General features: G+C 39.1%; 2 protein-coding genes across 10 annotated transcripts in view; one reads left to right on the top strand and one right to left on the bottom strand.

Annotated features, from left to right (window-relative positions):
* Positions 1-9,066, top strand: part of LOC106162586 (uncharacterized) — a 110,088-nt gene extending 101,022 nt beyond the window's left edge. For all 8 annotated transcript variants that reach the window (XM_087017878.1, XM_087017879.1, XM_087017883.1 and 5 more), the window contains 4 exons: positions 712-1,005; positions 1,605-1,754; positions 2,080-2,128; positions 3,876-9,066. In XM_087017878.1, the coding sequence (XP_086874004.1) occupies positions 712-1,005; positions 1,605-1,754; positions 2,080-2,128; positions 3,876-6,582 (3,200 nt within the window). In that variant the 3' untranslated portion in view covers positions 6,583-9,066. The remainder of the gene's footprint in view (positions 1-711; positions 1,006-1,604; positions 1,755-2,079; positions 2,129-3,875) is intronic.
* A 360-nt stretch (positions 9,067-9,426) lies between these two features.
* Positions 9,427-12,787, bottom strand: LOC106162604 (uncharacterized). 2 transcript variants are annotated; one of them, XM_013539930.2, is made up of 4 exons: positions 12,359-12,787; positions 11,768-11,918; positions 11,104-11,240; positions 9,427-10,762 (listed from the first exon to the last, which is right to left on the bottom strand). In XM_013539930.2, exons 2-4 carry the CDS (start codon positions 11,914-11,916, stop codon positions 10,509-10,511), a joined length of 540 nt encoding a protein of 179 aa, XP_013395384.1. In that variant the 5' UTR covers positions 11,917-11,918; positions 12,359-12,787; the 3' UTR covers positions 9,427-10,508. The 2 variants fall into 2 exon arrangements, with proteins under 2 accessions (XP_013395384.1, XP_086874019.1); XM_087017893.1 differs by having other exon boundaries at positions 11,768-12,705.
* Between the last annotated feature and the right edge of the window lie 27 nt (positions 12,788-12,814).

Here is a 12,814-nt window from a genome sequence, read left to right on the forward strand (position 1 = left end):
GTAGAGGTGTAGCAGCATTTTACTTTAATTTTATCATATGCCTGATGAGGTGCATTGTTTTGTGAAGTACTTGCAAACTTCATTTCAGTTCACTTATTTATGTCACTCTTTAGGTTATATTTTACACCTTCTTATGTTCAGACACAGTCTGTACATATAGCCGTCACCTGCCTCTGTTCCTGTCATCCAAAATCCTATTTTGGACACTGCCACCATGATGATCATTACGAGAAAGCCATGTTATTGATGATTCTCCAACTTACAAAAAAAAAAAAAAAAACATTGGACTAAAATGCAGCCTGAGTTGGCAAAGCAGTCAAATTGGCTTCTTATTCTAGAAGTGATAGTTAAGCATAATGTATTATTGCATCAGAATTTTTGCATTATCATTTTCTGCTTTTTGTCTGTACATTTGACAGCTTTGCTGCCTTGTTTGTTATTGTTGATGTGAACTGTATGTGTTTGTTATCTTATTTTTGTGTTGTAAAGTATAAAAGTATATTTTAAATAGATATAGTAAATTGACATATGAAAGCAATTATTTTGAACTTACAGCAATATAAATGGTCATTGTGTATTGTATTAACAGTAGTCCTTACCCCTGTAATTTGAGAATATACTTTTTAAAAAATTGTCATGTATCAAACATATTTTTTCTTGGTGAGTAAAGTTCCATGGAAGTGATGTAGGGAGTGTGTTGTCTGTTTCCAGGTCCGCGTCCAGGCACCCCAGAAAACATCACCGCCATCTTGTTTGACAACGGGACCATACGCGTGTCGTGGGACCCTCCTACTGCATCCCAAGTGCCAATTTTCTACTACCATCTGCGATATCGAAAGCTGGGCAGTGCTCGGTGGGAAACGACATCGGGAAAAATCAAACATCCCCAAACTTACTACACCTTACGAGGCCTTCTGGAAGGTGATACGTACCAGTTCCAAGTGATTGCGTACAGCTTGTATGCATACAGCTATCCCAGCAATGTGGCCGAGATTGTCATAGACAGTAGGTGTCAGGCAGTCAGATGTCAGAAAATAAGTTAACAAGAAAGTTCCATCCAAAATACATGTAAACATGCATGTTTAATGAAAAGATATAGTTCATATTGTTTAAAGTCGCTTTGATGCATGTATTATTAAAGCAAATTTACTCATTGATATCACATCATCAGGAGATCCCAGTCATCTTCATCAGGAGCTAAAGCCACATTCACAGCCTGTTGATCCTCTGACTTACTAGTCCCTGAATCAAATATGGTGGACCTAATTGAAAGCGTACTAAATTTATTTGCTCTGCCCCTGCAGGGTTGGCGCAAGTGGGAGTGGGGATCCGTTGTCAAGTGCACGCCATATTTAATCCACAGACTAGTTAGTCCATGGATCAACTGGTTCTGAATGTGTCATAATATGTGCATGTTCTGAGGTGGAAAATGAAACTGTTACTGTGTTAAAAAGTGTGCATGTTTTACTAGTTAAAATGGCATCATGATACAGTGTATATCAGTATATAATCCTTAGTGTAGATATCTATACATTTACTTATCAATCCCTACATTGGTTATTCATCTACAAAATAACTTCTCCATTCTCTCTTTCCATTCACAGAAGTGGTCCCGGTGAGCATCCTTAACGCAGGGGGGATTATCAGCATTGCGGTGGGCTGCGTCCTCATTCTCATTATTACCATTATTATCATTGTGGTTGTGTGCCGAGTAAGAAGGCAGAAGAAGAAGAGAAGGAAAGAAGAGAAATACGGTAAGGGAGAGGATTGTGAACTGAAGATTGAACTAGAAGTGGTGTAATCATTAAATCCAGCTGCTATTGTCATCAAAGACTTCATGCTTTGAAAGCAACATCCTCCTTTACCTTCAAGCTTTTTAAGAAAAAATCTTTGTTCATCTTGAAGAAAAAGCATAAAAATTACTATTATAGTATTATTACAATTATTTACTGGTTGAATTTCACTTTTTCACGTCTTTGTGAGTGAGTTGATATTTGCAAAAAAATTCAAAGTCATAGGTTTGGACATGGTTTCATCTACATGACATTGTCTTTTAAGGGATTTTTTTTCTTTTTTCAGGTGATATCAAATATGATACTCCAAACCATGTAAATGCATTTAATAAAAAGTAGGTATCAAGTGAAAGAGAAAATGCAAGTTTTTATCTTAAAAGAAGTAAAATGTAGTATTACATTTATTACCCTGAGAACTTTTTTAAAACCTATGATTCTTACATCATCTTAAAAGTTTCTAACAAACATTGGAAAATGATTATTCAAAAATTCTCTTAAATTAGGCTCGGTTCAAGTCAGAGATAGCATTTTAAGTAAGCTGCTGAAAGTGTTTAGTCAAAGGTCAAATTTTGGAAAAGATAAATCGTTTGTATTTCCTGACTAATTCATAAACTGACTAAGTCATCAACTCTGCCTGCTCCTGCCCTGATTTGTATGTCATAGAAATGCAGAATTCTGACTTGCACCTCGTCTGACTACTCTGCAGCTGTATTATCAGTGATTGTTAATATGCTGAAGATTCCTTACATTCTTGCTGACTAATCTCTAATTGTGTGCTATTTTGAACTGTGTTAACATCTTCCTTCTACCTTGCTTTAAAAAAACAGCAACAATAAAGTAAAGAAAGGTACTGCTTGTTTACCATATTATTCATGCTTGTGAGTGTTGTATGTGTCAATGTTTTACAAGAGCCAAATTGAATGTAATTATTACAAACACTTAATGTTGGTTCCCAAATCTTACAAAAATCTCTTGAATTCAGTAAGGCTTCAGTTGATGTAAGGATCCCCACTTCTAAATGGAAGGTTTACAATTTGTGATAAACAAAGATTTAGGGGTAAAATATTCCATAACTGTTGATTACTAAGGTAGACCTGGACAAAACTGTAGATTGTGATTTTAAAAAAATTGATTGAAAACCTTTCAGAGACGGAAAGAGGGGAAAAATTATGTGGCATGCTGTATTCTGTCTAGTCCAGTTATTATACAAACATATATTGTAATAATACTGGTGCCAGGATGTGATGTTATTTTTGTTAATTTCATGGTGTAAGGTAAATTAAATGACAGGTTTTTATGGTTGTTGTATTCAACCTTTTTTTATTGCATGATGGGTAAATAAGATCAGTTGTTTACTATAAATATTCATTGGAAAATAGTTCATCATACTCCTATGGTTTACTTTTATATGGATGTATGTGTTTGGTTCATGTTCTATTCACGTTCACTTTGGCTTTCGTTGTGGTTTTGTTTTTTGCTTCTGGCAGCTGTAAAGCTCACATTTGGAGGCACTCATTGTCACTCGGCAGCATTCATTGTCATTCAGGGACATTGGGTATCATTCAGGGACATTTCACCCAGAAACATGGGGCGTCATTCAGGGGCAGATCCAGAACAGTTGGGCAGTTTCTGCTCCTGTAGAAACCTTCCTGACTTACCTCTGCAATTTAGACGTTACTTCACTTTAGGAAGGACACCCCTTGCCCCTCTGATTTGAAATCTTCAAATATTTCATGCAACAGAAATCTGTTTTATTATAGTGCATTAACTATTTGGGAGGACCCCAGCAGTGCTTAAACTCCCCCCCCCCCCCCCACCCCCGCCATGTTACACCCACTTCTAAAATACCCTGTATCTGTCCCTGGTGCAAACTATTTGCTGAGGAGAGAATGCAAACTGATGGAATTACTAATATTCTACAGCAAAATAATACTTAACAGTAAAAAAAAGTATGGGGACTTTTTATACAATCTGATAAATAAGCTAATGTAACCTGCAATGTGTTCTAATTCTTAACTTATTATGACTGTATCAAATATGTTCTAAAGATATTTAATAATTTTTTTTCATTTATTATTCCAGCCAAGAGAAAAATGCCAGAAAAGACGCAGATGGCTTTTCGGGTTTCAGTGGTGTGAAACCTGAGATATACGTGGTCCACGGCCCCCAGGAGACCACTGACCCTTACAAGGACAATTTACTGGCCGCAGAAAAATGGAACAGACCAAGAGATAAAAATATTTTTGATAGAAACTTCATTGGCTATGAGCCAGACAAAGTGCGTAAAGTCCATCGCGACCATGGGGGTTCATATCCAGTAGACATTGACTTCTACCATCACCCTAGTGAAATCCATCGCACAGCAGATGGGAGGTTCTTACCGTGGAGCGATGGTGATAATTATGTCAACATGGACCATCATGATGTGAATGACATAATCAGTGAGCCTCATGTATATTTTACCCCAGGAGCGGGACCCCTTGGTACCTACAATGACCACCCCTCAGCTCGCCTGCGTACCACAGAGAGTGGAGAGCATCTCTCTCGGAGAGACTCTTATGAGGATGCCATCAGGAGATACTCTCCACGTCCAGAAGAGTATGATACAGGGCAATACTCTCCTCGTCGTAGGGAAAATGAATACAGGGGACAGTTTGGGCCAAGATTCCAACCACAACAACATGGCCGCATGTCCCCAGGGCCAGTGTTTGAGTTTGACCCGCGGAGAATGTCGCAGCAGTTTAGAGACTATATTGCCAACCCGCCAAGCAGTCAGTATATTCCCGGTGGACCCCCAGGGAGTTACCTGCCCACTCCCCCTGGGGATCTGTACCCAAGGCGGGGGTCTCCAACCCCCGGGGACGTTGGATACCAGAGAAGGTTCATCCCTAGATCTCAGGAGGCACACATTCCTAGGAGGTATCAACCTCGTCATCAACGAGACAGTTACGATGACCAGCAGCCTCATTTTCAACCATGGGATGGTTATGAACGTCGGTTGTCGCAGCCATCTAGGGGTAGTTATGATGATGAACAATATCTGCCATACAGATCACGTTCATCTCCACCTATAGGTCGGTATCCTGAGGAATATGATTATTATCAGCCTCCACAGAATGAAGAGCGCCCTAGATCACATTCCATGCCTCCGCACACCTACTCAAATAGAGGATATGAATATGATGACTTTTCTCAACCTCCATATGCAGAAGAGCCCTACTTCAGTCCACAAAGTCGCATGCGACCAGAACCTCAGGTTCCAGTGCGAGATCACAGTAGAGATCCATCTCCATACGACAGATATGGACCTCCCAGACCTGCATTTGAACGTCCAGGTCAGGAACCTCCACCTCCGAGAGTGCCTCCATTCCAGCGCGGCTCTCATGCTACAGAAGACAGCATGCAGAGTTTCCAGACACCTAGTATTGGGAGTGAGCGTGAGGAAACTGTACATCCCAGGTCCATGGTACGCCACAGCACTGCTAAACCACTGCGTCCTGATCGCACTTTCCACACCAGCTCCCCTAGTGAGGAGTTGGGTCTGCAGCCATTTGACCTGGATGAAATCAGCTCAGTGAACCCTTCATCAACAGCCACTTCGCGCCGTACTTTCCCTAGCTCTTCAACCTTCCCAACATCCTCATCTAATTTCCCATCCTCCACCAGCAATATCCAAGATGGTGGCCACTCACAAGCACGACAATCCGCAGCAGCATTAAGTCCTGTGATTGACATGTCGTCCATACCCCCAGAGTCGTCAGACATGTATCCGTTTGACCCCCAGGAGCCACAGAGAAGGTTCAGTGCTGGGGACATTCCTCAGACTGACACCAGGAGACTTTCACGTGACAGCAGCCCCTCTAGAGAGAGACAGATTGCACGTGTGTCACCTTCTCCAAAACGTGAAGAAACTCCATCATATCCTAGAGGAGAGGGAAGTGAGGAGCGGCCATTTCATTACACAAGAGACCGGTTACAGGGGGCTATTGAGAGGGCACGACGTGGACCTATAGCAAGACGTCTTCAGGGCTCCTCACGAGGCAGTGCACCTGATGTAGATCAGCCGTCTGAGACACCGCGCCATTCCTGGAATGCACTAACGCCATCTACTGGAGAAAAGACTAGAGACGACTCAGGCAGAGACGGGGAAACAACTGTCATTCCTCAGACATTTGCAGACAGTGTCGCCCCCTATAAAGACATTCCAGCCAATCGTACCAGCGTTACCTCAGGTCTGAGTGGGAGCTCAGGCCGCGGCAGCAGCGGTGGAGCAGTCAGCAAATCAGCTTCTCTGTCACATTCACAGCCCAATATCTCCCAGATGGATCAATCAGGAGACATGCCAAGCTCCAGCAGTGGCCAGGGCAGTCGAAACACCTCACAGACAATGTCGTCCTCATCACAGTCAGCACGTGGTCGTATGAATTCTTCTCTCAGTTCTACAAACACTCCTCAGGAGCATGATATTAGCACTGAGAGTTCCCCGTACTCCATAGGAGACACACAGCACAAGAGAGACGCCTCAGTGGATGAAAACTATGAATTTGATAACCCAACTGAGTCTGAACTCTTAGACGCTTTAAGGAATGTCTCAAAAACTTCCCGTAATAGCTCACGTGACTTTAACTCCAGTGATCCAGATATCTCGCGACACGAGCGCACCGGGAGAGGGGACAGGTTTTCAAAGCTGAGAGAAGAGTATAAGCAGTATCGCAGGAAGCAACAGTTGCAGCAGCCTGAGAGTCCAGGAGGAGAACAGTGGGAGGAGATTGAGAGTGAACTCTTGTGAAGTGGAGGCACAAATAATGAGATTTTAGAAGAAATCTTGTGAACTTAAAGAACAGATAGTGAGCTCCTTAGGAGTGGAGGTACAGATCATGAGAAAGAGAGTGTGAAAATTTTATGAAAAGGAGATAAATAATAATGTTGATGTTGAGACATGATTTATCAGAATAAAAAATAAAACCAGGGTTGCATTTAATATGGATAATTTCAGATAGAGAGTATTCAAAAAGTTATAATAGGTATAGGAATGTGCTTTTAGGGATTTTTGAAATATACAGTTAAATTGAGGAGAGACAGCAGGCTTGCAGGAGCTGTAAGTTCCTACATTAAAAGTATATCTGCATGAATGTACAAAAAAGAAGTAATGTGCTGGGGGGTTAATAAAAGAGATGTCAACTGTCTGGCTTCAGAAGCATGTGAGAGTTCTCAGACAAATAATGCAAGATTGCCAGTAGTTTACCTGCCACAGAATATATACATATATATAAAGATGGTGATATTCTCTATGTATATAAAACTTTGAATAGAACACTATAGTTTGTAATTAATATTGTAAACATTTACTTGCAGTAAAAAGTGGTCACCACAAACAATTGTAACTTAAAAAGTTCCCAGTGTGTATACATAGAATATATGCATATAATTGGGCAATTTGTAAAGCAAGGAATTATATACAAACTGTATATAACCTGGTATTGTACAGTTTTTACTGAAGAGTGACTAGAAATTTCATTGATGTTTTATTCTACCTGTAACAGCACAACTGGACAAGGTATATTTATGTGTATATGTATGTAATATGTATTTCAGAGCCTGACTAATTATATTGAGTCATTCCATATGAATTGTAGCATATATGTGTAATTTAAAGTGATGATTACTATCTTGTCTTTGAATATGGAGACATTTATTTTGAATGTTGACATTGACACTTTTAGTCAAAATCACATCAAGCTTTTTTTAAAAAATGTACAAGTATTCTTAGTCTAAATTTTTATTAACTCACTTTTTAAGGTTTAAGTTAACCCTCTTGTTAAGGGCAGACATTTCCATATAATATCATTTTTCACTAAAATATGAAGAGCGCTGTAACAATGAATTGTATTGTGGCAATTTGAACAAACTCCTTTTCATTCAAATGATCTGCTTTGCCATATTTTTTTCTGATTATTTGTAAACATTTTTCCAAACATTTGTAAACATTTTGTTTTAAATAGTTTTGTCACAATCTCCACATCCATCAAATGAAAGACTGATCTCTGTTTGAGAAATCTCATTCCTTTTGTAGATTCTTCTATCTCTTCATTCAGCACAAGTTTTGCTAGATTTAATTTTAAAACAACATATATTTGATGATAGCTTTTGTACTCCAAGATTCCATGACACTGGCTGAGACTAGCATACACATTTTGAAGCAGAATTTTATAACACTGGTGGCAATACACTCCCTAGATCTACAATATCGCTTAATTTAATTGGCTAACGTAGCTGCTTCCCTTGTTCAGTTTTCATTTGTCAAAACATGTAGGGATTTCTGCGATAACTCAGTCGTTGATGATGTAGTATGCGCCTTATATTCCACGTGAATATCTTGACCCCTCCTAGAAACCAGTGTTAACGTTCCCAAACAACTATAACGGCTATGTCTTGTAGTTATATTTGTGTTGGTAGAGAGGTTTATGTCGTCATTTTGCAACGTTTGGAATTAAGGTGCATTTACATATATCTTAGGTTGGCTCTTGTTGCGTCCCGTCTGTACACTGCACGATGGAGCTTATCTCGCCATACAGACGGTACACCTCGCCCCTTGCTAACTGGACGCCGAGTGTAACTTGCGACATCAGATAGTTGACGCTTGGCTTAAATTTCCTGCGTCAAGCTTATAGAAGGACCAGCCTGATTTGTATGGAAACGCGCCTTCAGACGCTACGGCCTACTGAGTGTATCGGTTGCAGCCTTAGGAATCAAGGGTTCTAATGGATTTCTTTGATCATACTCTAGAATCAAAGAGATCGATAGTTGAAATTGCAAATGTAAATATTGATTAAACTGCTATTTGTACAGAATACTCGACTAAGCCATTACACACCAAGGAGAGTCGGTAGATTGAAACTAACGTATCCCACATTAGATCTTGTAAGATTTGGCGGTTCTTGCAACAAATGCAGCTCATATAGAGTGCTTCTTATAATGCGATGACACTAGAAACTGGGCTTTCTTGGCTCAGACAAGAACTGTCAAAGGAGGTGAAATTGTAGTTTATAAGTTGTCTTCTAGATTGTAACCAATAGACTGACTCCACCTTTCGTCCAACCCAAGGCAGGTTCGGTATCTTGCTATAGATTGGAGAACTGAAATTGCCGAAGGTTTTGCCATTACCTTTTTGCAACCATCGGCGGCCATACCAGTATTGTAGCTGCCTAAACACCACTGTAATCAAAGCTGTCCAACGACATAACAAGAAATAAAAAGATCCATATTAACTTAATTTCATTGTTTTATTAATATTGTTATTCACAGTAATGTCGTTTTGTGTACGAAAACTACGTTTGTAAAAGATCCCTGACAAAAAGCGTTTTTTTTTTTTTTTTTTTTTTTTTTTTTTTTTTTTTGTTTTCTTTTGTTTTTTCCCTTAAGTTCCACTGTACCAAGCTCTGATGACTGGCCGACGTCTGACATCAAATGATCAAGTCTTAACCCGCATCTAACAGATTGTCCGAACGCTGTTTAAATAAAAAAGGGAGGAGAGGTCCTAATTTTAAAGCATACTTTCTCGGCACTGTACTGATTTTTAGGCTGACAAAATGGAACACATCTGTCGGCTATTGAAATCAAAAGGTACACTCTGTCCATGTATAAAACTTTATTAAAGGAATAGGTTTCTACATGGATTTTTTTCTCAAGATAGCTATCTTTATCTCATTTAACAACAATAACTATAATTTATTAACCTCCTACGTTAATGCATAAAAGTGAATTACAAAATTGGAAAATGTCTTCAAATATTAAAAAATCAACAAGTAACGTTGTACAATTCTTTGTAAATGCCGTGCTGGTGAATCACTTGTTTGTAGAGGAAAATATTACGTTAAGCAATCGTTATTTGTTACAATCATATTCATCCAGTCCTTGATATTTTAAAACTTCTACAGAAGCTTATATTTTAACAGATTTTGTCTGTAGGCTCAAATATAAACAGAGTTAAAGGGCGAGACGTACTTTAAAGTATTACGAGCATCAAAATACACACGCAGGCGTGGGGCAAGGCAAAACGACTCCTTGAAAATCGTTAAAACACTTATTTGAAAAAATTGTAACAGCAGTGAATTTAAAAAAGTATTTCTATAACAAAATAATATGCCATATCCAAAGAAAATCAAATATGAAATTATCAAAGGGAAAATTGCCTTGAAATATTTTATTAATTTTACTTATCATTATATGTAGATCGGTTTCGCACGTATTCGATTGCGGCATTGTACACTAAATACCCGTGTAACCGATTTGAAATATTTGGTACTTCTTTCGTTTAATAAGGTCAAATAAATGCAGTTAGTATCTCAATGGCTGGTACTTAAAATCGAACAAGTTTGTTGTCTATTTTTGTCTTCATAACACTACGTGCGTAATCCCTGTAGTTTTATTTTCTGTTGAAAACATATCACTTGTGTTAGATGTGGCTGTCTATTGTCTTCTCTCTAGTAAACTACGTTCCAATGTGACAGAAATGGTAGTCCTAGGAATGTAGTCCAGGTTCCAATATGATAAGTACTGGTTAGGGTTAATTAAGGTATTAGGGTTAGTATATGGAACGGATGTCACCTGTACATGTACAAATAGTCATGAGGAACAGAGTAAAATTCTTAACAGACTACCATTCTTGTCACATTGAATTATTTATACAGCCGACGTGGTCACTTTTTCGGTCATTCAAGCCGAGGTGGTTGGCATGGTCGTCCAGAAACTGTCCCAAGAATCCCCCCACGAGGTATTACCCACGGAGTCGGAGTAGGAGCTGACCGCGGCTGCCCAGAAGATAAAAGGGCTGGTGACCAGCAGAACCACAGCAACGATGACACAGAGCAGCGTGATCACGATGCCGGCGATGTTAAGGCCCAGGGCCACGCTGCCGCTGGACTTGGCGCTGGCGGTGTCTCCATGGTCTGTCGCACTCCGAGACTTTACTGGAACAAGATACAGAGAGAGAACTTACTTAGGAAATTCACTGTTTTAATACTACTTTCCACACAACACGTCCAGCATTTCTTCAAATTACGTAGAATATGTGGAACATAATTTTTTAAAAATGTTGTTCCAAAAATGACTTCAATGTCTCTAATTTACTACATGTACGAGTACTTTACATATGGATAAAGCCGTCTACACGTTATATAGACAACTTTGTCTAGTGTCTATGTAAGATGACGACCTGTCCTCTTGTACTAGAAGTCTGTAGAGTAGATGTTCTGCAGAGGGGAGAAGAGCGACCAAATTTAAAGCATGTTGTAAATAAAAAAATACTTACTTGAGAAAATCAGGGCCAATATTCCAAATAAGAAGTTGCAGCAGAGCATCACGAAGATGGAGAAGTAGAGGTAACTATAGGGTCTTGGCGTGGTCACCACAGTGGCCGGCATGATGACCTGGGCGCCGGGCTGAGGTCTGGAAGATAGGGATATACACGGGTTAAAGGGATAACTACTGTTCACTTTGGCCAAAAATGAATTTTCATTGGTTAAAGTACAATTTCCCCATATTTATCAATGGTAAATGAATTCATTTCGTCATTCAAAGTGAGTCCCTGGTTTTATTCTAAAAAGTTTGGCTTCTTTGTAATATTCTCTTAAGAGGTTATTACAGAGTGTAGCCAACTATGGGGGTCACATGATTTAATGGCAAGCACAAATTCCAGAATAATCATTAGCTGCCGTTTTGGTGGTAAAACAATTTATTATATTTCTATGAGTTGTTTACAATGTATTTATTGTGAAATATGGATATCATGCGAAGAGTTTTTATCCCTTTAACACAATCAGAGAGGAGATCAGAGGGGGGGGGGCGGGGCTGGGGTATAGAAAATGGGGGCAAACACTAGTTAATATGTTTTAATGAATATAAGAGTGGGTTCGATTTATTTTTAGAAATAGCTTTTCTTCTTGGAGAGAGAGAGGGGGGGGGGTTAAACTCACTGGTACATGACGGCCCCTTGCCCCGGTTGTTGCCCAGGGGGGTAATACTGCACTGGTTGACCTGGCTGCACTGGTTGACCTGGCTGCATTGGTTGCAGCTGAGGTTGTGGTGAAGTTGGACTCGGCTGAGGCGGCATTTGGTTGGCCATAACTATAAAACATGCACGACGACACATGACAATTATTAACTTAAATTAGTAACTTCATTCGTCATTTCAATTATTTTAGATTTCCCAGATTACCCAAATGTGAGAGATAATGGCATATAGACAACTGATAAACAATTGATAAACAATTTTTAAGAAAGCTTCAGAAGTTTAATGTTATAACAACCGTACAATCTATTTTCATTGAGCTTCTATGTAATAAGAACAATAAATCATCAGTGAAAAATATCATTACTAAGATATTTAACAAAAAATTAAAACAATCTACATCCGAGATTACCGGCGTATAAATATTGTAGACTTACGGATGAATAGAAGGGAAAAAGCAACACTTGCATCTAATTTCCTGACAATATTAAAAACATCTTAACAACTGTTATCCAAATACTTAACATTTAAAATATGGCCATAAATCGAGACTTACTTGTGTATTTTCGTAGTAATCCACAAGCTGCCGATTTTTACTACAGCAGTGACATTATGGGATGGCACTAAGCTGGCCTCGTTGTGATTGAAAATGCAACCGAGACCGGATTTTGGGTATTTCTTCTTCTTCTTCTCATTATTATTATTATTATTTGTTTCTGCCGGTTGTAAAATGCGTTTTGTTGCAAAATGTGGCTGTAGCCTAGGCCTACTCTCTCCCATAGGCCTATTTAACTCAAATTTAGAGACATGAGCACGAGAAATGGTTAAATCGTATAAATACCAGTAGATTGACTTTTCTCGGTAGCCTAAACCCAAACGACATAAAATGGGAAAGAAAAAGAAAGGTCTAAATCTGAATGTAAAAAAAACGCTTTTAACGATTAATTTTTCAAAGTATTTTAAAAGCTGTAGGCCTAAAGCTTTGTCCGTCCTATGGGAGACTGCCTACCGC

Source organism: Lingula anatina, chromosome 7 (assembly GCF_051362555.1).
Source record: "Lingula anatina isolate TDL-2025a chromosome 7, LinAna3.0, whole genome shotgun sequence".
Taxonomy (NCBI): domain Eukaryota; kingdom Metazoa; phylum Brachiopoda; class Lingulata; order Lingulida; family Lingulidae; genus Lingula; species Lingula anatina.